Source organism: Schistocerca gregaria, chromosome 3 (assembly GCF_023897955.1).
Source record: "Schistocerca gregaria isolate iqSchGreg1 chromosome 3, iqSchGreg1.2, whole genome shotgun sequence".
Taxonomy (NCBI): Eukaryota; Metazoa; Arthropoda; class Insecta; order Orthoptera; family Acrididae; genus Schistocerca; species Schistocerca gregaria.
Window position 1 is genome coordinate 275,764,151 of NC_064922.1, and position 24,168 is coordinate 275,788,318.

Sequence of the window (24,168 nt, forward strand, 5' to 3'; positions counted from 1 at the left end):
AAGTAGTGTGTAAGCTTAGGGACCAATGACCTTAGCAGTTTAGTCCCATAAGGCCTCACCACAAATTTCAAGTTTTACAGATACCAGATAAAGGCCCGTTTAATGTCTTCAAGCTGAGTGCCGTACGATTTTATATTGAATAACAAAGAATTATTTACAAATCTGAACATTTCAGAATGAGGTGAAACTTTAACGATATGTTGAATGGCTAATTCTGTCATCTATGTTAAAAATAGTGTCCTTATCATGTACGTTTAGAAATATTTCAAACTGTTTATAGCAAATACAAAAATACAATTTCAGATACAAACCTAGGATTTTACGGCTCATCCAACTGTTGATAATACACGTAATCCAAACTGAGACAAATAATTTGGCAAAACATGTTTATTTTGACTGTGTTTATAATTTACTGAATTTTTAACACGAATGAAGTATTTAGCTATTAACGAAGTATCAGGTACGCTTAGTAACTTGCACAAATGAGTAACAATCAGTCTTTGTGCAATTACAAGAGCAGTTTGTTCTTATAATACTGGTGCAATCCCTTAATATTACATTTACATACATAAAAATAATAACCTAATGCAACTGTTATTGAAAATCTGCATAATAAATCTTACACTAGTATTCTAACATGGAATACTAAATAGAAATTAATAGAACTTATAACAATCGTGACTTGTTGAAAATTGACGAAAGCTTTCTTTCGCGCTTTGAGAAAAACACATCCACAAAAATTCTGTTTTTTAGCATTGTGTGAATCCTAGTAATGTGAATATGTAATCAACACATTCGATAAGACATAAACGGCATCTTATTTAGATACATGGTTTCAGAAGATCTTATTCGTTAATGAGAAACATCATATCCTTAGACTGAAATACTGAATCTTAACTCTGGATTTTCAAATTGCTGACACAATGTTTAATAATATTCCATCTGAAGGTGTTTTATCGTCACATATAGCCAATGAAAGAGATCGTCCACATTTCTGATCAAAGAGACGTAGAGAACTTTGACACAGGACAGGAAATCCATTCATCTTCTTTTTCCGCTGTATTATAAAATATGGGTTTAACTAACTGCTGTCAAGAAAACTCACATAGAGAGTGATGGGTACTGCTGGTGGCTGGTATCCTAGCTTCCTCACGTAACCCACTGTGACAGGACAATGAGTATAATCGTTCATTTGTAAACGTACGAATGGGAATAATTCTCAAGATATGCTCTTTGTAAACCGAAAGGATTGTGAAATAATTGTTAATGTTTGAAGGCCAATGTAATTAATCAATATTACTTCGTGTTCATGCGGTTGTGTTTGCTTAAAAACTAGCACTTTTGTACGCAACATAGCACACAGTAGTTATGCTTTCATCTGGAAGAACTAACGTATCACAAGCTTTATTTTTATCCTTTTTAGTTTCTAAAAACAACCCATTCTCACAAACTGATTTCTATTTCACAGTTTAGATCATTCTTGAGTACCATGTTGACATTTTCAAATCTGTGATATAGTCATTAATAATAATAATAAGAACAATATAAAAATGCAATTGTCTTTTATGATTATTTCATTTCCAAATAAAGGATTGCAACAGAATGACTGTTAAATGTCGTGTTTTTAGTTAGCCTTCATGGTGATCAAATTAGTTACATGAGCTGCATGGCATCTCCCTAACCTTCGACCAGAAGGTATTATACACACTGGCCATCTTCCAACTTTTAAACAATACAATAAGTACGAAATACTTTCAAACATATCAAAAACTTATCAAAATTTCAGAGGAGTTGAATAGTTAAAAGGATTTACGCTGTATTGGTTATTGTTGTTGACAATTTAGGCAGCATAGTTAGAAGCAATGAAAAACTTGGTGCTGAACATGCATTATGGACTGACATAAAATTTCTATTTTTCTGTCTTTCTCCTGTTGTGATATTTAGCGAAAAGTGGTAATGGTATTAGACAAAGGAAAATAATAATCTGTATATTTCCATACACAGTATTATTGATAACTCTACTTTTATAAATCAATATTGTCTGTTGGTTTGGTTGGACGGCACTAGCAACATTTAACACCGGAAAGCCGTCTAATGTAGCTGAAGGTGGTTATTTCTGTTTGCTAGGATAAGTAACAGGTGAGGTGCTTCTACTACTGAACTGGGCCAACGATTCCATTTCTTTGTTTAATATTTAGATGAATGATTTATTAATGTTCGCCAGATCTTGAGCGATCAGATCCTAGAACTGTTGTCTGGAAGTGGCGGCTAGAAGAGCGCCAGACCAGGCGTCGTACCTGGAATCTTGCTTCTAGTGGGCAACTCCTCTTACCTATTGAGGTATCGAAGCATGACGTGCCTTCAGAGTCGTATTTCCCGCCATTAGTTCTTTCATACTTTCCAAACATCACAAAATCTCTACAGCATATCTTACAGGACCAACACGTCTAGAAGAAAGGAGAATTGGCTTAGCCACAGTCTAAACCTTGTTGCCAGAATGTATCTTTCACTCTACAGTGGAGTGTGTTTTGTAAATGTTTGGTAGATTAAAACTTTATTGCAGACCAGGACTCCAACCAGAACCTTGCCTTTTGGGGGCAGTGTTCCAATTGATTGAGATACACGGGCTCAACTCATGATCCATCTCCACAGCTTTACTCCTTGTCTTCCAGGTCGTGGTAGCTCCGTTGGTATGGTAAGAGTATTGCCTGCGAAAGGCAGTGTTTCTGGTTTAGCGTCGCTGTCTATCACGTACTTCTGACAAGAACTTCCGAAAAAGGCGTCGCTGTGACACAAAAGTCCCGATTTAAGTCTCGGAGTGTCTCGTCAGCAAGTGTTACACTAGGTGCTGGGAGATCTTCACTGTAATATGTCTAGCTGGACGTGGCAGCAGTTTGCCTGAAACCCCCGAGGAGGACGGCTGTGCTACGAGACGTGCTTGACTTTGTAGGCGGTCTTCCAGACCTCGAAGATGCAGATGGTGGAGTGGAACCTGTAGAAGATAGCGAGAGGCATGGAGACGTGCGTGATGACGGCCCAGGCCCAGACGCCGAAGAAGGAGAGGTGCTGCGGCCGGAACTCGGCGTGGCCCTTGTGCAGCACGTTGACCAGCCACATGGCGGCGTTGGCCACCAGCAGGAAGGTGAGCAGCTCGCGCCCCGGCTTGCGGCGCGCCTGGTCGCCCGAGCGGCAACGCCGCCTCGAGCCGTCCAGCACGCACACCGTCTGCAGAACCGTCTGGAACAGCCCGGCCACCTCTGTGGCCAGTCGCAGCGGCGACGACTCGAATGCGCAGCCCACCACCGAGAAGGTGCAGTACAGGAACATGCCCGACTGCGCGATCAGCAGCAGCGTGTTGTCCAGCCCCAGGCCCGAGCCACCGTGGTGACCTGCAGCAAGGCGTCCTCATCACCAAAAGCTAGTACACTCTTTTAACGAATTTGAAAGCAATATTTTATCTGCAGATTCTAAAAACAACCCCAAAAAATTTTGGTCGTACGTAAAATCTATGAACGCTATAAATAATTCAGTACCTTCTCTTGCTGACACTACGGGTAATGTAATTGATGACGATAGAAGGCCGAAATTCTACACCTAGCTTTCAAAAACTCGTTTACAATAGAGGACTGCAGCACCATCCCCCCTTTCAATTAGCCTATCGAACAAACGAAAGGATGGCTGACATAATGTTTAGTGTATCTGGGATTGTAAAACACAAGATCCTTAGACGGCAGAAAGGCATCTGGCCCAGACGGTATCCGCGTAAGATTTTATGTTGACTATGATACAAATATAGCACCATTCTTATCCGTCATCTATCAGAGATCATTGGAACGGCGGAAAGTTCCACGGGACTAGAAGAAGGCCCAGGTCATACCAATCTACAAAAAGGTTAGAAAATCGGATGCACGTAATTACCGGCCAATTTCACTGACATCGATTTGCTTTAGAATCATGGAACATATTTTGTGTTTCGACATAATGACCTTTCTACAATCTGAGAAGCTCATTTGCAGAAACCAACAGCAGTCAGGCGAGACACAGCTGGCCCTCTTTGTGCATGATATACGACAGGCTCTAGATACCGGCTCCGAGGTACATGCCATATTTCTCGACTTTCGAAAGGCATTCGACTCAGTTCCGCACTGTCGCAAGCTACAAAATGTGCGCGCTTACGGTCCATCCAATGACATATGCGATTGGATAGAAAGTTTTCTATCAGACAGGGAGCAGTATGTCGTCCTGAACGGGGTAACTGCAACAGAAACAAGAGTAACTTCAGGTGTGCCCCAGGGCAGCATAATAGGTCATCTGCTTTTTACGATTTACATAAACGATCCGGTTGATGGTATTGACAGAGGCATTAGACTGTTTGCCGATGATGCTGTAGTCTACAGGAAAGTAGTATTACACGAATTTTGTGAAAAAATCAATGAGGATTTGCAGAAAATAAATGCTTGGTGTAATGACTGGTATTTATCTCTCAATATTAGTAAGTGTAACCTACTGCGTATAACATGGCGAAAATCCCCATTAATGTATTAGTACAAAATAAATGGTCTTTGGAAGGTTAATATCAATCAAGTATCTGGGTGTGGCTATTCGAAATGTTCTCAAATGGACTGATCAGATTACACAAGTAACAGGCGAGCCAAACTCTAGATTGCGGTTTCTTGGTAGAATCCTGAAGCGATGCAGTCCTTCAACAAAGAAAATAGCTTACAATACGTTAGTTCGTGCAGTCTTATAGTTCGTCTGTATGGGACCCTTACCAGTTGCGTCTGATCCAAGAGATTGAGAAGGTCCAAAGAAGAGCGGCAAGATTCGTGACTGGTACATTTAGCCATCACGAGAACGTTACAAATCTCATAGAAAGTTTGAAGTGGGACACACTTACAGATAGACGACGGGCTAAACAGAAGGGGCTGCTCACGAAATTCCGAAATCCAATCTTCACCGAGGCTGTAGAGCATATATTATTACCACCAACTTTCAAATCGCGTAATGATCATCATTCTAAGATAAGGGAAATAAGAGGTCGTACTGAGGCGTTCAGACAGTCGTTTTTCCCTCGCGCGATCCGCGAGTGGAACAGAGTGTGGGGGGGGAATATGACTTTGGCCTCCGCCACACACCGTTTGGTGGCTAGCGGAGTATATATATAGATGTATACGAGTTGGCCAGAAAATTAATTCAAGAAGAACATCACAGCAACCGAAGGACATGAGCTCAAAAGCTTAGAATGTATGTTGCAGGTTGTCTAAAAGCTTGTGGTTTAAGGTAACATTTTTTTCTTGTCTACTTTTTACGAGGAAGTTGTAAAAAAATTGAAGTCTGCATTAATTTTAATTCAATGTGTACAGATATTTTCTCCTGAGACGAATAATTAAAATGAAACAAAAAAGAGTGTTTCATTCTACTCTAGGTAGAACTTAAGAGAGTACAATTTTATACCTGCTTCTTTTAAACTGAGTTGGTGGGCCTTCATCTTCCACCATACAGCCAGCTTATTCTTACATTGCATATGTAGGTGTAAATAGATAGTTAGATTGACAATGTTCGTTTGTTTGCATGCACACATGTTGTAGCCAGAGCATATATAAACTACTGGCCATTAAAACGGCTACACAAAGATGACGTGCTACAGATGCGAAATTTAGCCGACAGGAAGAAGATGCTGTGATATGCAAAGTGGCGACACCTAGAACGTGCTGACACGAGGAAAGTTTACAACCGATTTCTCATACACAAACAGCAGTTGACCGGCGTTTCCTGGTGAAACATTGTTGTGATACCTCGTGTAAGGATGAGAAATGCGTACCATCACGTTTCAGACTTTGATAAAGGTCGGATTGAAGCCTATCGCGAGTGCGCTTTATCGTATCGCGACATTGCTCCTCGCGTTGGTCGAGATCCAATGACAGTTAGCAGAATATGTAATCGGTGGGTTCAGGAGGGTAGTACGGAACGCCGTGCTGGATCCCGATGGCCTCGTATCAGTAGCAGTCGAGATGACAGGCAACTTATCCGTATGGCTGTAACGTATCGTGCAGCCACGTCTCGATCCCTGAGTCAACAGATGGGGTCGTTTGCAAGACAATAACTGTGGTGTCACCGCCAGACACCACACTTGCCAGGTGGTAGCCTTTAAATCGGCCGCGGTCCGTTAGTATACGTCGGACCCGCGTGTCGCCACTATCAGTGATTACAGACCGAGCGCCGCCACAAGGCAGGTCTAGTCTAGAGAGACTCCCTAACACTCACCCCAGTTGTACAGCCAACTTTGCTAGCGATGGTTCACTGTCTACATATGCTCTCATTCGCAGAGACGACAATTTATTATAGTCTTCAGCTACGTCATTTGCTACGACCTAGGAAAGCGCCATATTCAGTTACTATAATTACTATCTTCAAGAATGTATTCTCAACAGATGATATTGTGAATCACGTACCGTCAAGAACTACGTTCATAATCAGAGGATTATAGTTAAGTATGAAACTAATAACGTCCAGCTTTTTGAATTCTCTTTCCTTGTGATGTTTCAGACCTGACGTCAATTTACGTATTCCATCCTCACGCGTGCCTGCGAGAGCTAAACGCGTGCATTTCGGCCTCCACTCGTAACACGGTGTTGGCTCTTCTGCTAAAACAAATACAACCTTCTGCACGAACAGTTCGACGACGTTTGCAGCAGCATGAACTATCAGCTCGGAGACCATGACTGCGGTTACCCTCTACGCTGCATCACAGACAGGAGCGCCTGCGATGGTGTACTCAACGACGAAGCTGGGTGCACGAATGGCAAAACGTAATTTTATCGGATGAATCCAGGTTCTGTTTACAGCATCATGATGGTCGCACGATGGTCCTGTTTGGCGACATCGCGGTGAACGCACATTGGGAGCGTGTATTCGTCATCGCCATACTGGCGTATCACCCGGCGTGATGGTATGGGGTACCATTGGTTATACCTCTCGGTCACCTCTTGTTCGCATTGACTACACATTTAACAGTGGACGTTACATTTCAGATGTGTTACGACCCGTGGCTCTACCCTTCATTCGATCCCTACATTTCAGCAGGATAATGCACGACCGCATGTTGCAGGTCCTGCACGGGCCTTTCTGGATACAGAAAATGTTGGACTGCTGCCCTGGCCAGCACATTCTCCAAATCTCTCACCAATTGAAAACGTCTGGCCAACTGGCTATGGTATTGTGTTGACGGTGCATGGGCAGCTGTACCTGTACACGCCATCCAAGCTCTGTTTGACTCAGTACCCCGGCGTACCAAGGCCGTTATTATGGCCAGAGGTGGTTGTTCTGGGTACTGATTTCTCATTATCTATGTACCCACATAGCGTGAAAATGTAATCACAGGTCAGTTCTTGTATTATATATTTGTCCAATAAAAACCCGTTTATCATCTGCATTTGTTCTTGGTGTAGCAATTTTAATGGCCAGTAGTGTAGTTACAGACGTATATTGCATAATTTTTGTGAAATGCAATGTTATGTAATGCTTTTCGTACAGTGAATTGTCAGTGACATGTTGGTCTTAGTTGTGGGTACCTGTGCGAGGATGAACCTGTACATCCTGCACGGCATTTTCGACTGGAGTATCCCACGGGATGGGTTGAGCTGCCGGTGGGAAAGGATGCTTATTTTCTGTGCACAATGACACTTTTCCTTGTGGATTGAGGGAGTTGTCTCGTTTACTTATTAGTAGAGTGAATATAATGGATATGTGTATAGTGTAGTTTTATATGCGTTGTGCGTTAATTGTGAGAAAAGGGACAGCATGAAACCCTATACTGGCCCAGAGTCTGCTTTTCTTGAATAGCACCAAGGCAGCTGGAGAGCTTAACGTCGCCATCTGATGGAGAGCTCATCATAAACAGTGTCACATACTCTCACTTAATGGTGCATTGTGGCGAGGTTTGCAATTTAATTCAGGACACTGCCGCAAAGACTAGTGGTCAGCAACTTTACACCACCACCTTTTTTCCTCTTGGCGACTAAATGCTGGCAGTGATAACTTCATACACCACAAGGATTCGAACTGACCTACCTCCATGCTAAGCACCAACTGCAAACACGTGCATTAGCAACCTTGGTTACGGAGACTAACAGCAATAAGTGATTCATTTCTTGTCGTATCATAATATCAGAAATCAAATTTTATCTTTGTTGTGGATATATAATTACAAATTGGACACTTAATCACGTATTGAACAGGGAATGTGTATATGAACTGATTTTATTTTGTTGGCTCTTGAAAGTAGTGGTTTCACTGCCTCATCCAATTTTTCATTGCTGATTCTTCCACCGCTCTCGAGTAACTTCTAACCTCAAGGGCAAGAGAGTGCCCTGAATGTGCGCCCTCTTTGACTAGGCCGTTGGCAAAACTAGGGTGACTACTTACACAGTGTGTCCTCGACCTCGTAAGATTAGTAAAAAAAACAAAAAAACAAAAAACGAAATTAATACAATATACCTGAGCCAAGATATCTCGTACGAAGCAGACGACTATGGTTATACACTGAAAAGCCAAAGAAACTGGTACACCAGCCTAATATCGTGAAAGGCCGCCGCAAGCACGCAGAAGTGCCGCAACACGACGTGGCATGGACTCGACTAATGACTGAAGAAGTGCTGGAGGGAATGGGCGCTATGAATCCTGAAGCGCTGTCCATAAATCCGTAAGAGTACTTTGCAGCGAACACATAGTGTGTTGTGGGACGATCACTGTTTTGTAGAAATGATTCAAAAGCCAAGATCGCTTAAATACTGTTTACTGGTTAACCAGTTTCAACACATTAAAGGTGCCATCATCGGATCTGAATGTAGCTTAACATGTATAAATCATATGGATATAAATAAAGATGAGGCAGACCAGGTTATATAAAATCACTGTCGTAGAAATAAAAATTAAAAATTAAAAACCAGACCATTAGATCAGTTGTTTTTCAATTTTTAATTTTGATTTCTACGACAATGATGTTATATCAGCTAGTCAGCGTCAAGTATCGTTATATCAAAATGATTTAAACAAGTTAAGCTACATTCAGATCCGATGATGGCACCTTTAATGTGTTGAAACCGGTCATCCAGTAAACAGTATTTAAGCGATCTTGGCCGTAAGAGTACGACGGGGTGAAATATCTTCTGAACAGCATGTTGCAAGGCATCCCAGATGGGAAGTGTGGTGGCCAGCGGAAGTGTTTAAACAGACGTGAACATTATTGAGCGTATCTGGAATGCCTTGCAACGCGCTGTTCAGAAGAGATCTCCACCCCTCTTACTCTGACGGATTTATGGACAGCCCTGCAGGATTCATGGCGTCAGTTCCCTGCAGCAGTATTTCAGACATTAGTTGGGTCCAATCCACGTCGTGCTGCGGCACTTTTGCATGCTTGCGGTGGCCCTACACGATATTACGTAGGTGTACGAGTTTCTCTGGCTCTTCATTGTATATAGTAACGCTCGTATCCTGTGACTGTCTGTGCATCTGGATATCTTATGATGGAAATACTCGCAGATCTCAAACGTGTCAAGTGAACAAATTGAGTAATAAAGGCCCTTTTTATCGGCTCTCTGAGACTTTTGAAACGACATTTTAGCTCCAGTGCATTACAATGAAATAGAATTACACAGAACAAACAGTTTAGCTCAATTAACAGGGATGTATGTTTACTTGGGTAAAGAAGCGTTCACAGCGGTACAACTTCATTTCTGCAGTCAGTAGCTACTCTGTGTTCTGAAGCGGTAAGTATGCCCACTAATGGATATGAATATATACGTTTGTGCAGTTCTCTATCCCTCCCTCCCTCCCTCCCTCTCCCTCTCCCTCCCTCCCCCCCTCTCCCTCTCTCTCTCTCTCTCTCTCTCTCTCTCTCTCTCTCTCTCTCTCTCTCTCTCTCTCTCTCTCTCTCTGTGTGTGTGTGTGTGTGTGTGTGTGTGTGTGAGGGTCAGAGAGCAGAGAGAGAGACAGACAGACAAAAGCAGAGTTTGAGACAGGGAAGGAGGGAGGGAGAGAGAGAGAGAGAGAGAGAGAGAGAGAGAGAGAGAGAGAGAGATAGAGATAGAGAAAGTGATCTAAGTATTTAAACTTACACCTATGCCCATATGTCAGCAAAACGACCCATGACGGAAGTGGCCGTTCGTCGTTGGATCTTCTCTACCCCTTTTTACTGATCCAATCTGGTAAGGCTCCCAGACTGGTTGACAATACTCAAAAATCCGTTATCAGGTATTTCGTAAGCCACTTCTTTTGTGGATGAATTACATTAGCTGAAGATCATCTCAATGAATCTCAGCTTTTCTTTCTATTTATTTTAGCTGGTCATACCAATATAGGACACTACGAATGATTACTCGTAATTTGCCGTAATGATTCCTTCGCCAATACCGTAATCGAAAACTGGTGTATCACTTCGTGATTGTGTGTGTGTGTGTGTGTGAGTAGAGAAAGAGAGTGAGCGAGAGAGAGCGGGAGAGATAGAGAGTGGGAGAGAGTGAAAGAGAGAGAGAGAGAGAGAGAGAGAGAGAGAGAGAGAGAGAGAGAGAGAGAGAGAGGGAGGGACGGAGGGAGAATGGGAGAGAGAGAAAAGAGAGAGAGAGAGAGAGAGAGAGAGAGAGAGAGAGAGAGAGAGAGGGAGAGAGAGGGAGGGACGGAGGGAGTGAGGGACGGAGGAAGAGTGCGGAGGGAGAAAGAGAAAGTATGAGAGTTACAGTGAGTAAGGTAATGGGAGTGAAAAACAGAAATACAGATGTATCCGAAGACTTCCTCTAACAAACATGCAAATGGTCGGAAACGCCAAGAAATGAAATGGTTCTTAGGGACAATAAGAGGTCAGTGTTTCTCCTTTTCCATGTGCGTGGGTCTAATTCTCTAGAAATACATTACTTCACGAGGAGACTTACCGGGTAGCGTCCGATAGTATCTGAGTTCCCGCAGCTGCAGCATGCAAATGATGGTGGCCACAGAGCAGATGACATACAGCGAGATCTCGGAGATGGTGACCTGCTGCTCCGCCGCCTCGCGGTAGTCGTCATCCTTGTGGAGGACGAAGAAGAGGATGAGCGAGATGATGGTGAGGACCACCACGAAGATGCCGCCGAACAGCCCCTTGTGCGCCTTGGCGCAGTCGACAGATAGGCGGCTCGAGGGACGAGGAAGGCCGTGACCATCGACCCCTCCTGAAAGGTCAACTTCACGTCATTCAAATAATGTGTTTGTTGAGAAGGACAGCCTTTTGTTTTAAATCGAATGCACACAGCCAGTAGCACCGCCATACCCTACCCGATTAAAAGTGTTTGGACACTTGATACTGGATGTAATGTGGAGTACGTCTACCCTTCGCCCTTATGAGAACTTGAGCTCTATAGGGGAACATTCAGTGAGGTGTCTGAATGTCTATGGAGGAATAGCTGCCAATCCTCCCTAAGAATCGAAACCAGAGAAGGTAACTATGTTGGACGCTGGGGTACGGAGTGAAGTCATCGTTTTATCACACCTGGAAGTGTTCAGTTGGGTCCAGTTCTTGACTCTGGACAGACTAGTCAATTTCATGAATGTTTGTTACTGTCATAAACCATTGTCTCACATAAGCTGTTTTATGACAAGGAGCGTTGGCATTCTTATACAAACAATTATCATGTCGGAATTGTTCCTCTACTGTATGCAGTAAACAATGCCATAAAATGTGCTCATATCCTTCCACATTTAGCGTTTTCGTAAGCCTAATAAGGGGAGCGCAGCCTTTCTTTCTTTTGCTGCCGCCTTTATCCCGCATAGTGCGCAGGATCGGCAGGGTTAAGTACGGATTTCGCATGGTTAATGTTTAAGGCGTGGGCGGATTCCCTTCCTGCCACCACCCCATATCCCGCAGGATGGAATCAGTGTACCCCAGCTGTCTGCGTCTAGTGTAAATCGTGAATGTGTTTGAAATGTCTGCGAGTCGTGTAACTGAGGCGGAGCGCGGGGACCAGCTCGGTATTCACCTAGGAGGATGTGCAAAACCGCCTAAAAACCACATCCAGGCTGGCCGGCACACCGGCCCTCGTCGTTAAGCCGCCGGTCGGATTCGATCCGGGGCCGGCGCGCCTACCCGAGTCCGCTATAAACATCAGCCAAAGCAAAGTTTCCTTACTCAAAGCATGCTGATATTGCATGCGACTCAAATTCTTTGAACGCAGAGACAAGGAAGAGATCAGTTCGCACTTTCCTTAGTTATTGTCATGATACTGACATCTACTCACGTGGATTTTCGTGTGTTCTTTCCTCAGCATGATATCAAGTTTTGCATGATGTTTCACGGCCAAGTGAAATAGCTCGATGCAACTTGGACAACACGTAGATACAATCGCTACAATATACTAAAGTACAGTGCAGAACAGAAAGAAATCCCCAATGATACGAAAACAAATGACACTTTTGTTCAAGTCACTGCGATTATGATGGTCTCCTGGCCATTACTAACGACGGGGCATGGTTCTTAATAGGGTGTCTGTCCACCACGGATGGCAATGCATGCTTGTACCGTTCTGCGACGCTGGTCACAGGGCTATTTAGGAGTTCTTTTGATGGGGCTCTCCAATTCTCCCGAGTGGGCTCGAAACAGCTGGATTGTCGTTGGTTAATGTGGACAAGCTGCAGTACGCCTCCCCAACTCGATAGGATTTATGTCTTGGTAACAGGCAGCTCAGCCCATTCGCCGGATTTTCTATTGTCCCACGAGCTCTCCACCTCCACAGTTCAATGCGGTCGCGCATTCTCATCCATAAAAATAAAACCAAGATCGAATGCATCCCGGAAAAGACGAACATGGGGAACGGGTACAGTGGCATAATAACTTTGATCAGTGAGTGTGTTGCGCTCGAAGATCTGGAGGTCAGTACGTCCATATAACATTCTATGTTCCCACACCGCAATGCTTGAACCATCAAAAACATCATGTTGGACAATGATGGATGTACCCTTATATGGTGAGAGGTGGGAACGGGTACTAAACCCAGAAACACTGCCGAGCCACGGTGTGGAGTCGCATAATGTTGCATGGGTGCGCTGAGCTCCAAATCTTGGAACACAGTACACGTATCTGTCAAGTTTGTGATACTGTATTCCTTCCGCATGTGAGTCTTTTATGGAACGTTGTCGAAAGTGTTTCATCATTCGACATGTGTCGAGCGTGGAAACCGACCCGTCCAAATATGAGAAGAGCGTGGGACAACAAGCAGCTCAATTCTTGTCAGTTAAACACCCCCATTCGTAGACGACAGCGCTAATTGAAAGTAGATTTTAGGTAATGAAGGAGATACTTCACTGTATCACCGAATGTCGCAAATGTCGCAAGACCAAATATATGAAACTTTGGTTGCTCTGCTCGTTCACAAGATATAGGTGGCTTTAGATAACGGAGCCGACACTGATACCCTGTTTCTTAGTTTCCGGGATAGCATCGATACAGATACTTACCCTTGTGGTGTCCGATTTCAGTGGAGACGTCTGAGCAAATAGAATCCAGACAGTCGTTTCTAAAGAGAAGACGTTCTCAGCAAAGCTTCAGTACATTTCAAGTAAGTGTAATTGGAGAGTTATTCAGTATATAAACGCCGTGGAAGACAATGATATTGGATACCTGAGGCCGTTTGTAGACGACACAGTCATATTAATTGAGAACACCTCGTTACAAGATTCAATAACACCTACCACGATTAATACTTGAGGGAAAGACCGACAGTTGAGAATGCAATATAATGCGCGGTAATAGACGATAATACCTTGCTGAGTTCTCCAGCAAATACGGTACAGAGACATATGCAGAGAGGGCGCCACACGGCAAAGCCAGCTTCCAAAGAGGCTCTGCATAGTAATGGTCGGACATTGAGTTGTGAAACTACCGTAGCCTACGTAGACTATCGTCAGTAAGCAGAGACTATGGTATCTTTCCCGGTAGGTTAAGACTGTAACTGCGTTATCTGTGCGTTAGGAGTGTTGCGTACCTATTAGGCGTTACCCATTTCGATACCTTCGTTTGCGTATGGGATGAGTCTGTTATTGGGTTTCCCTAGAAACCAGGAATGGTGAACCGTCTATAAATTGAATGAAGATATATGAAGGGCTGTACGTAGTTATCTAACCGTCTGTTACTTTAACATAAACGGTATTCATACAAAAATTGAAATTACAAATGTTTAATTCTGATTTTATTCGAACATTGTTGATTTGTGACGTGCAAAAGAGGGATATTACAGCAAAACAAATAAAGAAATACAGATTCATCACATAGTGCTAGAAAACGGAATTTCCTCAAAAAAGGTAAAACTTAAAAAAATGCAAAAGAAAAAATTATCAGACATCGTCCAGTTAATATAAAACATCTTTCTATTATTCATAGATAACTTTCGCACTTGACAATAATAACAGGAACGCTTATCTTTGATTATGATGAAGAACGTTCTATTGAGTACAAAATAACAACAATAATGATATACACATGTTTATGGGTCTGAGCACTATGCGACTTAACTTCTGAGGTCATCAGTCGCCTAGAACAGAACTAATTAAACCTAACTAACCTAAGGACATCACACACATCCATGCCCGAGGCAGGATTCGAACCTGCGACCGTAGCAGTCGGCCCGGTTCCAGACTGTAGCGCCTACAACCGCACGGCCACACATGTTTATATTTGCATATGTAAACTTTACTTGCATCAAAAGTAATTGGTTTGGTTACGTAAAATCGCAGAAGGTACGCGATCAACTAAGTTTTATTACTCATAAAGTGAAGTTTATATTTTATAGGGATATAAAATACGTAGTGGAATAACACTGAACGATACGCTGTTCTAACTATGAGCAAAACAAACAAGCAAACCAACAAGAAACGAAGAACAGTCGTCGGATCCCAATTCTTCTGTCTCACATTCATTTATGTCTTTTTCCCTACCAGTGCTACCAATACTAACGGTAATCCTATCATTTACTGCGTCATTTATATACTGTACCAAAATTACCGAACCGTAGTTTTCGTGGAGCGCACTTTAGTCAGACTCCATACAGGACGCATATAACGCTGACACCCGTCTCACGCCGCACAAATAGTTCCCGAAGTAAACATGTATCCAGTAAGCGCGGATAACTGCTGACTTGCAGACGCGCGGCTCCACTCAGTCGATTAGTTCTACAGTAGCATCCTGACTTAGCTCCGTCACAGCCCAGAAAAACCCAACTGGACAGTCTTCATGTTATGTTAGTCATCGTTCACTGCATTCAGGACTACGCCAGTGTTCAAAGGTAGATCAGCGCAAGTGAACTTTGAATTACATCACACTAAAATTACGTACTGCGTAAGAAAATATAATAAATTTTTGTTAATCTGTGTTGCTATGATTTCCGACAGAGTTTGCATAAACCCATTTCCTTCTCTGACGAGTCTGTATAGTTGCTGCGTGCAAGCAATCAACCTGAATAAAAGAATAACGGCAACTGCTTTCGATGGAAGGGGGGGTCCTCTTCCTGGCACATTTATATCTGACGCTAATAATAATTGATGAATAAAACAGCCCTGGAATCGTTGACCACACAATCAGAAATGTGCCATTTCACTGAGTCACAACCATCAGTTAGCTTCCCACAAAGATTTAAAATGGAACGGCCAAGTAAGTATACCCTGAAAGACGGCTCAGATTATCGAAGAAAGTATAACTAACCCCTAACGGATGACACTTAGGGAAGCTTCATCTGACGAATTCTTAGTGTTGTTCGTCTATCTGAGATCTATCCCAAATTTGATCAATGACAGAACAGGGAAGATTCGAGAAAGCACTGCACGCTTTATGATGATTTTTCTTACATAGGTAGAGAGTGCTCAACATATTAGTGTGGAAAATGCTATGGGAAAGTGACTGCGCATTACTAGGACCCTTTTTCTCAAACTTCCATGTACCCACCCTCCAATATGCGTCAGGAAATACCTTTTATTCTCCGTCTTAGATTTGACGTAATGATAACGACTAAAATTTAAGAGACTTTCTTGCACGTACAGGCGAATACTACACACCACTTTCTTTGTCTCGTAGTATCTGCGAGTGGAACATGAAGGTCGCAAAACGATTCTGTTGCCCATACGCTCGTGTTGGAAGACTTCTTGCAACTAGAACAGTATATCCTACGATGAGAGTTTGAAAGCCGCTTGCTATAGATATATGTATTCATATGTGTATCGATAATCACTTGCATGTCTCAAGGAACATTAAATCACTCTTCCGTCTGCCACACTAACTCCATCTTTGGTTGAGTGCCGCAAAGTTATGTCTTAAGCCAGGTGCTTGAGCTCTGAGATCAGTCGAACAATATTATTGCCTGGAGCGGAGTCCAATTAGCGTGGCACGCGGGATAAACGGACGATCTTCTTGGATTTCGTCTCCTGCAATAGAAAGCTCTGTTTTGCTGCTTGTTTGGCTTGCCGAACATTTTAGTAGTAGTAGAACCCAGACTCCTTAAAGAATCGAACCGCTGTATACAAAACCGAGAAAAAAACGTTAGGAATGGTTTGAAATTACGTTTATAGCTTCTTCGAAGTCGCTAACTGCTCTGATCATGAAATACTGGATGAATATAGTCCGGGTAGTTTGCTCTCCATTTTAAGCTAGTTTTCGACACATCTCAATGTTTACGACGTCATATCTCTTGAACACAGGTCTTTCAGAGACACAATATTGGAGGTACATTCAGTGGTATGAATTGATACTGTCTGCGAACTATGTTGCAAGTATAGTCGACAGTAAGGAAATCATAAATTAAAACGTCATGCCTGATGCTGAAGTTTAATTGCAAGAACAGCAAAAATATGTTAAGCGATAGACTTCTTCCATTCAACATATTCTAGGGGGTGTCATGGAGAAATAGTTTCATGAAAGTCTGAAATTATATGTAAGGTTTGTTCGAAGTCACTAAATCCACTCGTTCTCAATTACTAGATGATCAGGATATTTGCGCGCCGTCAGTTACGCTCCTTAAGACAAAAACACAGATCCCAAATATAATACTTTTCTTATTGTTTGAAACTTTTAACGTAAAGTTGTAACTCTTAAAAATGGTTCAAATGGCTCTGAGCACTATGGGACTTAACATCTGACGTCATCAGTCACCTAGACTTAGAAGTACTTAAACCTAAAGACATCACACACATCCATGCCCGAGGCAGGATTCGAAACTGCGACCGTAGCAGTCGTGCGGTTCCGGAGTAAAGCGCCTAGAACCGCTCGGACACCGCGGCCGGCTGTAGCTGTTAATAAATAGATTATGTCAGTACTTTAAATACGGTCAATGAAAACGCAAAATGTTGCAGAGTAACCATAGAGTCCAAAAGATATCACGATGCAGGTGCCCAACGCATCGAAGAACCTCTTGGGACGTAAGTTTCAGAGGTTGGAAACAGCGTGAAACAAGACTCATCCGAGCAAACGACTTTCTTCCATTGCTTCCTTAGTCCAGAAATTATGGCAACGGCACCACAATTTTTTGTCATGGGTATTTTAGTACTTTAAATACGGTCAATGGAAACGCAAAATGTTGAAAATCAAGTTTTTGTTGGCCCTGGGAGCCGTTAAACAGGGAGCCTGCAACTGGTACCGAGTTATGCGATAGCGCTTTAGTATTACAGGTAGGCACTTGTGGTACTGAAATAGGCAAATTGAAGGAGCTTCGTCCAGGATTCTGGGGAGATGGTTGCTTGTCTGCGCTGCCTTTGTGTAATTATCCGTTTCGTCGTTTTCAGATGAATTTACGAGAGATACTTTGATTTCATTCTCTGTGAGCAATGTTAGTTTCTTTGTTCTGTTACACGAGTTGGTTGAAAGACGAAGGATTCGATATCGGTTTTGCGTTCATTTATCCGAGTCAGCAGATAGTTTATCCCATTTCTTCCCGTCAGTAAAAAAGTATTATTGGCGCTGATGTGAGCACGGCGCACTTGTTCGTAAGACCTGGCGCTTCGTTTTCATTTTATGCCTTCAGCGGAGAGATTAATTTATTTTTCAATGCTGTGATGAAAAGGTGATGCTAGGTAACACACGATCATATTTTAAGTATTTGGTGTTGTAGGATCGGTCTCGCAAACTGAGATACGGCCGGGAGTGCGGTGTGCTGACCACGTGCCCCTCCATACCCGCATCCAGTGACGCCTGTGGCCTGAGGATGACTCGGCGGGTGGTCGGCACTGTTGGGCCTTCATGGCCTGTTATGGTGGAGTTTAGTTTTGGTTTTTAAGATATCGTACGCAACTCCACTATCATTGCACTAAGTCCTCCTGCAAGGAGGGATTCAACACCAGACACAGAAATTAGCTACAAGAAATTTGCTACAATGGTTATGTATGGGTTCAAGATATCTTGGCTTATCTTAAATCACCCGTTCGTTATTCCTTTGCGCTGTGAGAGGTCTTGGTTACTGAAACATATGAGCTATAAGTTAGCCAGATCGCATCGTTCCTGACTCATGGGTCGGGTTTCATTTAACAAGGAGAATGTTTCAGGGCATTTAAACCGGGGTCATAGTACCTTAAGAACTTATAGGTTAATTATTGAAAGAACTTTAATTCCGTTTTTGCAACTACAAGCAAACACGTGCTTTCGTCACCAAACGCATTTTGTTTTATTGAAATAAAACATCATCAGTGGTCTGCAAAGAGAGGTATTTACAAATGGTGTTTCTAAACTTAAAAATGGTTTGTTATAAGAGATCTTGATTTTACTTAAGGTATTTCATGACTGATTTTCACTCATATCACGAAACGCCATCCGCTTTCACGCTTTCAGTTATTTCTTCTTTTGGCACTTCTGATGTTGTCTAAACAAATATTACGGTGCAGAACTATGCATTTCTTGATGTGTAAGTACGAGAATACAGCATCGCTACTGTTAGTATCTTTCTGGCCACGTATGTGTCGTGCGTTTTATGTAGTGTTACTAATGGTATCGCTAGTCTATTCTTTAAACTAAAATGTTCCCTTTCTCTGTTATTCTTCATATGTGTGTTGTGTAATTTATTTATGTTATTATGTTTTTATTTAACGTGAAAGAGAAATGATGGTTAGTGATGTAGCTGAAGATTTAAATGGTGAGTACATAAAATGACTTTTATCTTAATTATATGGATATTTATATATGTGTTTAGAGAGAGAGAAATTGATTTTTTATTGAGATTTTTACTTTAAGTCGTAACTGGTACCTGAATTTTGGTTGCTGCCTCCTTGAATGATCAGCTTCTGCACCAGTTGGTGACGTATTATAATTTGGAGGAAGTTATTCTTCCTTAAGGTTTAAAATACGACTCTGTTAGTTACTTGGCCATATTGCGGATAGCTTTGAGCCCAAGTTTTCGTAGATTTTCATACGTAAGGGACCACTGTTGTAAGTAAATAAGATGAAACAGCAATCTGGTTTTCGTGAGAACACAAGCTTCCTCCAACTACACGTCCTGCTGCATCAAAAATGGTAAGTGGAGTTCAGCACCATACTATTATAGAATTACATAATCCAATTACAACAATTAAGAAATTATGAGAGGTTGTTACGTATTGAATGAGAACTATAGAGAATTCATTTCCTTTCCTGTATTTTAGTGAACTTAGTACACTTACAGTTCTGTTGATTGATAGCAGGCGATGACAATGAAGTTCATTCACCTCTTTTTCCAAAAAAACAAAAGAAAACAAAGAAAAAGGTATTTCTATTCTTTACTTCCAGAAAATTCCATACATAAGTGTTAGGCAACTACTACACATACTTTACTCGGTTTTATCACTGAAACAGCAATTTTCATTAAATGTAACAATATGTTCCGAGCGACGCCCTAGCAACACGTCCTCTTTCCACAAGATACAGATTAACAGACCTTTTTTTTTTTTTTTTTTTTTTTTTTTTTTTTTTTTTTTTTTCTAAATCAATTGTCGGCCGGCAGCGGTGGTCTAGCGGTTCTAGGCGCTCTGTCAGGAACCGCGCGACTGCTACGGTCGCAGGTTCGAATCCTGCCTCTGGCATGGATGTGTGTGATGTCCTTAGGTTAGTTAGGTTTAAGTAGTTCTAAGTTCTAGGGGACTGATGACCACAGATGTTAAATCCCATAGTGCTCAGAGCTATTTGAACCATTTTTTTTAAATCAATTGTCTTTTTTTTAGAGTTCATACTCAAAGATTCACAACTACTATCGTTGCGGGGATTGTGTGCTAAAGAGTTTGTTACTGTCCAGCTACGCTTCACTTCACTTCAAGTACTTTTCGAATGAAATTAATATTTACTGTATTTACGTACATTAATGAGCTTCCCAGAATAAAAAAGGCGCAAATAAGTTCAAAAAAGGGCAGTGAGGCTCACATAACATTACAAGTAGGCAGCGGTGAAACAGATGAGTGAACAGTGGATGCAAAGTTACGGCTAGATAAGTTCAAGTAACGATGGAACGTTCAAGTGAAGGTGATGGAGGTGGATAGCGGCCACTAAACCATCTCTCTCAAGTAGACCAAAATACTCATTGAGAACTGGCTGCTATGTTGACCAGCGGAGATGCAACATATAATCCGTGTGCTCACAAACCCAGTCCTAGACGACGCGAGTTGTCGTCTTGGAATACAGCATCAAAACTGGGAAACAAACATTGCAATATGGGAAAGGCCTGACCTGCCAGAGTGGTGACATATCTTTTGGCAGTAACGCCACCTTGCAGAGTAACCATAGAGTCCAAACGATATCACGATGCAGGTGCCCAAAGCATCGAAGAACCTCTTGGGACGTAAGTTTCAGAGGTTGGAAAAAGCGTGAAACAAGACTCATCCGAGCAAACGACTTTCTTCCATTGCTTCCTTAGTCCAAAAATTATGGCAACGGCACCACAATTTTTTGCCATGGGTATTTGCATCACTGATCGGTGGTTTCCAGCTCGTCCTGCGATTATCTACTTACAGGGCTCCCTTCGTGTTATGTTTGTAGTTGACAGGGTTCGTGGGCGCGAGATTCACTTCTCCAGTGAAATTTGCAGCTGCGGTCCTCTTATTTTTTTCACACAAAACTCTTCAATGACCGTCTGTCACGATCACTCATAACACATTTTCATCCCTGTATACGGTATAAATATTTGATACGGTGGCTTTTGCAACGCCAGACCCTATGGCTACCTAGATTACGCTAGCACCCATCATACGAACACCAACTACTTGCCCACGTTCGAATTCACGTAGCTCCGACGTAACACACTCAGAACCACACAGAACATAGTTCTGTCTACGACTGACGCTTGCTACATTCCACAGTTGCCGTTGGTGGTCAAACACAACAGTGCTATCTGCAGGGTAGACTAGCAACTGTATTTATGTTCAGGCATGCGTTTCTCGCTGTGTTTTCATATTTTTGTCAACAGCCGTAACTGCAGTGTTCCCACGAATCACCATATCTTTTCATCATGAATCATTAGTGAAACACTTGATTTTCAAAAACTATGTGCAAGATGGGTACAAAACGACTCTCATATCAGTACAATTTCAACAAGAAACCACTCCAAAAAGGGAATTTCTCGAACACTTTAAAATGGAAGGTGCACATTTCCTTGGCTCAGTTGTGGTGCACACAGTGCACCCATGATTTTGATCTTTTCATCTCTCTGAAGTTGTTCATAGGTGGGAAATGTTTTCTACAACCGGCCATGAGGCCGAGAGAGTGTCGCCAAAGAATGAGCTAAAGAAGTGGTGGGAGATTTTTTTGACGAAAGTGTTAAAGAAAGGAAGAAAGGTCATCTGTCTGCACATAAAGTGCATTGAGATCGAAGGGGATTACGTCGCAAAATGAGTTTGATGTATGTGTGTGAATTTGTAAATTTTGTCACAAACATATTGCCTTTTCTATTTTTAAGCAGCTGAGTGCTCTTAATTCCTGGACTTTGACCTTTCCGCATTTACCTCGTAATGCGTTTGCGCCTCTCTTTCGTTGAGAATTCCATGAGAGACGGTAGTAATTTGCGTTGTATAATTCTTGACGATATAGGTACGTAAGGAGGCTACTTAGCGAGAAGTGCGGTAACACAAAATTCTGTAGTTGTCGTACACTTAGTTACTCAGAATTTGTATGTTTAGATTCACATACATTCAGATGTAAGGAAGTCTTTTCTGAAGGTACTTATCTGGAATGTAGGCATGTTTGGAAGTGATACAGCCTAGACAAAAAGAGAATAGAGACTTTTGAATTGTGATGCTATAGAAGAACACTTGCGAATTGATGGATAAATCACATTGCTAATGAGGAAGTACTAAATACAACTGGAGAGACAACAAATTTGTGCTGCAACTTGAGTAAAAGAAGGAATCGGTTGGTAGGACATGTTACGAGACGTTAAGAGATAACTAATTTAGGATTTGATGGAAGTGGGGGGGGGGGGGAGGGGGAGGGTGGTGTGGGGAGGGGGAGGGGGGAGTGGGGAGGGAGAGGGGGGGGGGGCAAAAATCATAGGAGGAGAACAAGAGTGAAATATATTAAGCAGATCAGAAGGATGTAGGTTGCGTGGCTATTCGCACCAAACCAGTCGAGAGCGTATATTTTCAGATGAAACAGAAGGGGTGTGTTTCGTCAATGCTATAGTTAAAGGAAACCAATTTCAGTAACGGTTCGAAATGAAAGGGAATGCAAACTGCAACCAAAATATTACCCTAAAGATATGTTATGCTATCTAAATTAACATGCGCTATTACTTTCATTTCCGACTATTGACAAGTCATCAGTTTAAAAAATGATGAGGCTTTACAGCAGCTCAGATTAACACGGAATTCAGAGCAGACAAGCTTTGACGCTTGGTGTAGGGATAACTTTGTGAGCTCGGTGCATGATCTAATCGCAAGGCACAGGACGCGTGGTCCCGTTCCCAGCTGTGTCAGTAATGGTCAATTGTCGTTAATGAGTGCGTACCGCAGCAAAGCAATGGGCACTGCTGCGATCCTCATTAGCCTAAGGCTTCCACACTGCAAAGGTGAACCAGTTCTATCGTCCCACCATTCCCTGGAACTCTGCAAACCCTTTGATTATTGTGCATACACATCCACGAAACTAGTGAAATGAGTTGCCAAGAACTAACTTTGGTCTGCTATTTACATGGCATTGCTTTACTAAGTGAGGAAGTACGATGTGCATTGGTTTGATACCGTTGTTATTAGGTGCCTCATCTCCTACTGAATGAAAAACTTCTCTATATTTCACCACCATTGACACTGAAATGTGGTAAAATCATACTTACGACGAAAGTAAACAAATGACGTCTTGATTGCCTCTACTGAAGTTTACTTATACAAACCAATAAATATAGCGCTTATCTAAATGATGTCTATACATTTACCATGTAAGTATCAAAATATTCATGTCTGTTCACAGGTAAACATATTTAGAGGAAGTGTAAAGAGTGCATATTTTGTTAATGCATTATATCTGTTACAGATCCACATGACCTAACAACAACGTAAAGAGACCACGGGTTTTGCTGAGACACATTTTCATCTTACTTAGAGTAATGGGAAAAATATACGTAAGAATCCACTGTCAACCTTGTCCTATATCTTCTATGTTTAATTCATGTTTAAGTGGCTAATATCATTTTCAGTTTCTTCAATAAATTGACTTTATGATCACAAATAATTGTGTACATCGGATCTCAAAATTTCTCTTGTTTACCCGAATGAAAAGTAAAGGTAGATAATTTTTTCGATGAGACCTAGAAATAACCAACAGGTAGCAACTGGTGGAAAAAATTCGAACACTGTTTATCTTTTTCTTTAAATTGTGAGTGATAAATATACAAACAGTGCAGAACCAGAAATAATAGAGGGTCTCTTGCTGAGGATAAACATCTACGTGACGTTTAGAAGCCTTGTACCCTTCTAACGATGAAAGCACAACCCTCGAAACATGCTGCGCTTTCAGTGTGGTGCAATGAATGGCAGATTGCTTTAAATGTGGATATGCGTGGAAGTCAATGCGGATGGGTGTAGGAACACAGTATTTATGGTATGCAGCTTACTACTGCGAACTTGTGTCATACACATAACACAAAAATCTGTTACATGTTGTCAGGTCTTAGATCACGGTGACAGGCTGGAAATTTTAATCCTGCTCCTCTCAGGTGTGAG

The 24,168-nt window shown here is 42.1% G+C and overlaps 1 protein-coding gene across 2 annotated transcripts in view; it reads right to left on the bottom strand.

Moving 5' to 3' along the window:
- Nucleotides 1–369: 369 nt before the first annotated feature.
- The window catches only part of LOC126355827 (proton channel OtopLc-like), a 254,516-nt gene continuing 230,717 nt past the window's right edge, over nt 370–24,168 (bottom strand). The window contains exons 11-12 of one of the 2 annotated variants that reach the window (XM_050006273.1): nt 10,926–11,201; nt 370–3,389 (exon numbers count right to left, since the gene is read on the bottom strand). In XM_050006273.1, the coding sequence (XP_049862230.1) occupies nt 2,926–3,389; nt 10,926–11,201 (740 nt within the window). In that variant the 3' untranslated portion in view covers nt 370–2,925. The remainder of the gene's footprint in view (nt 3,390–10,925; nt 11,202–24,168) is intronic. The other variant, XM_050006274.1, reaches the window with a different exon arrangement.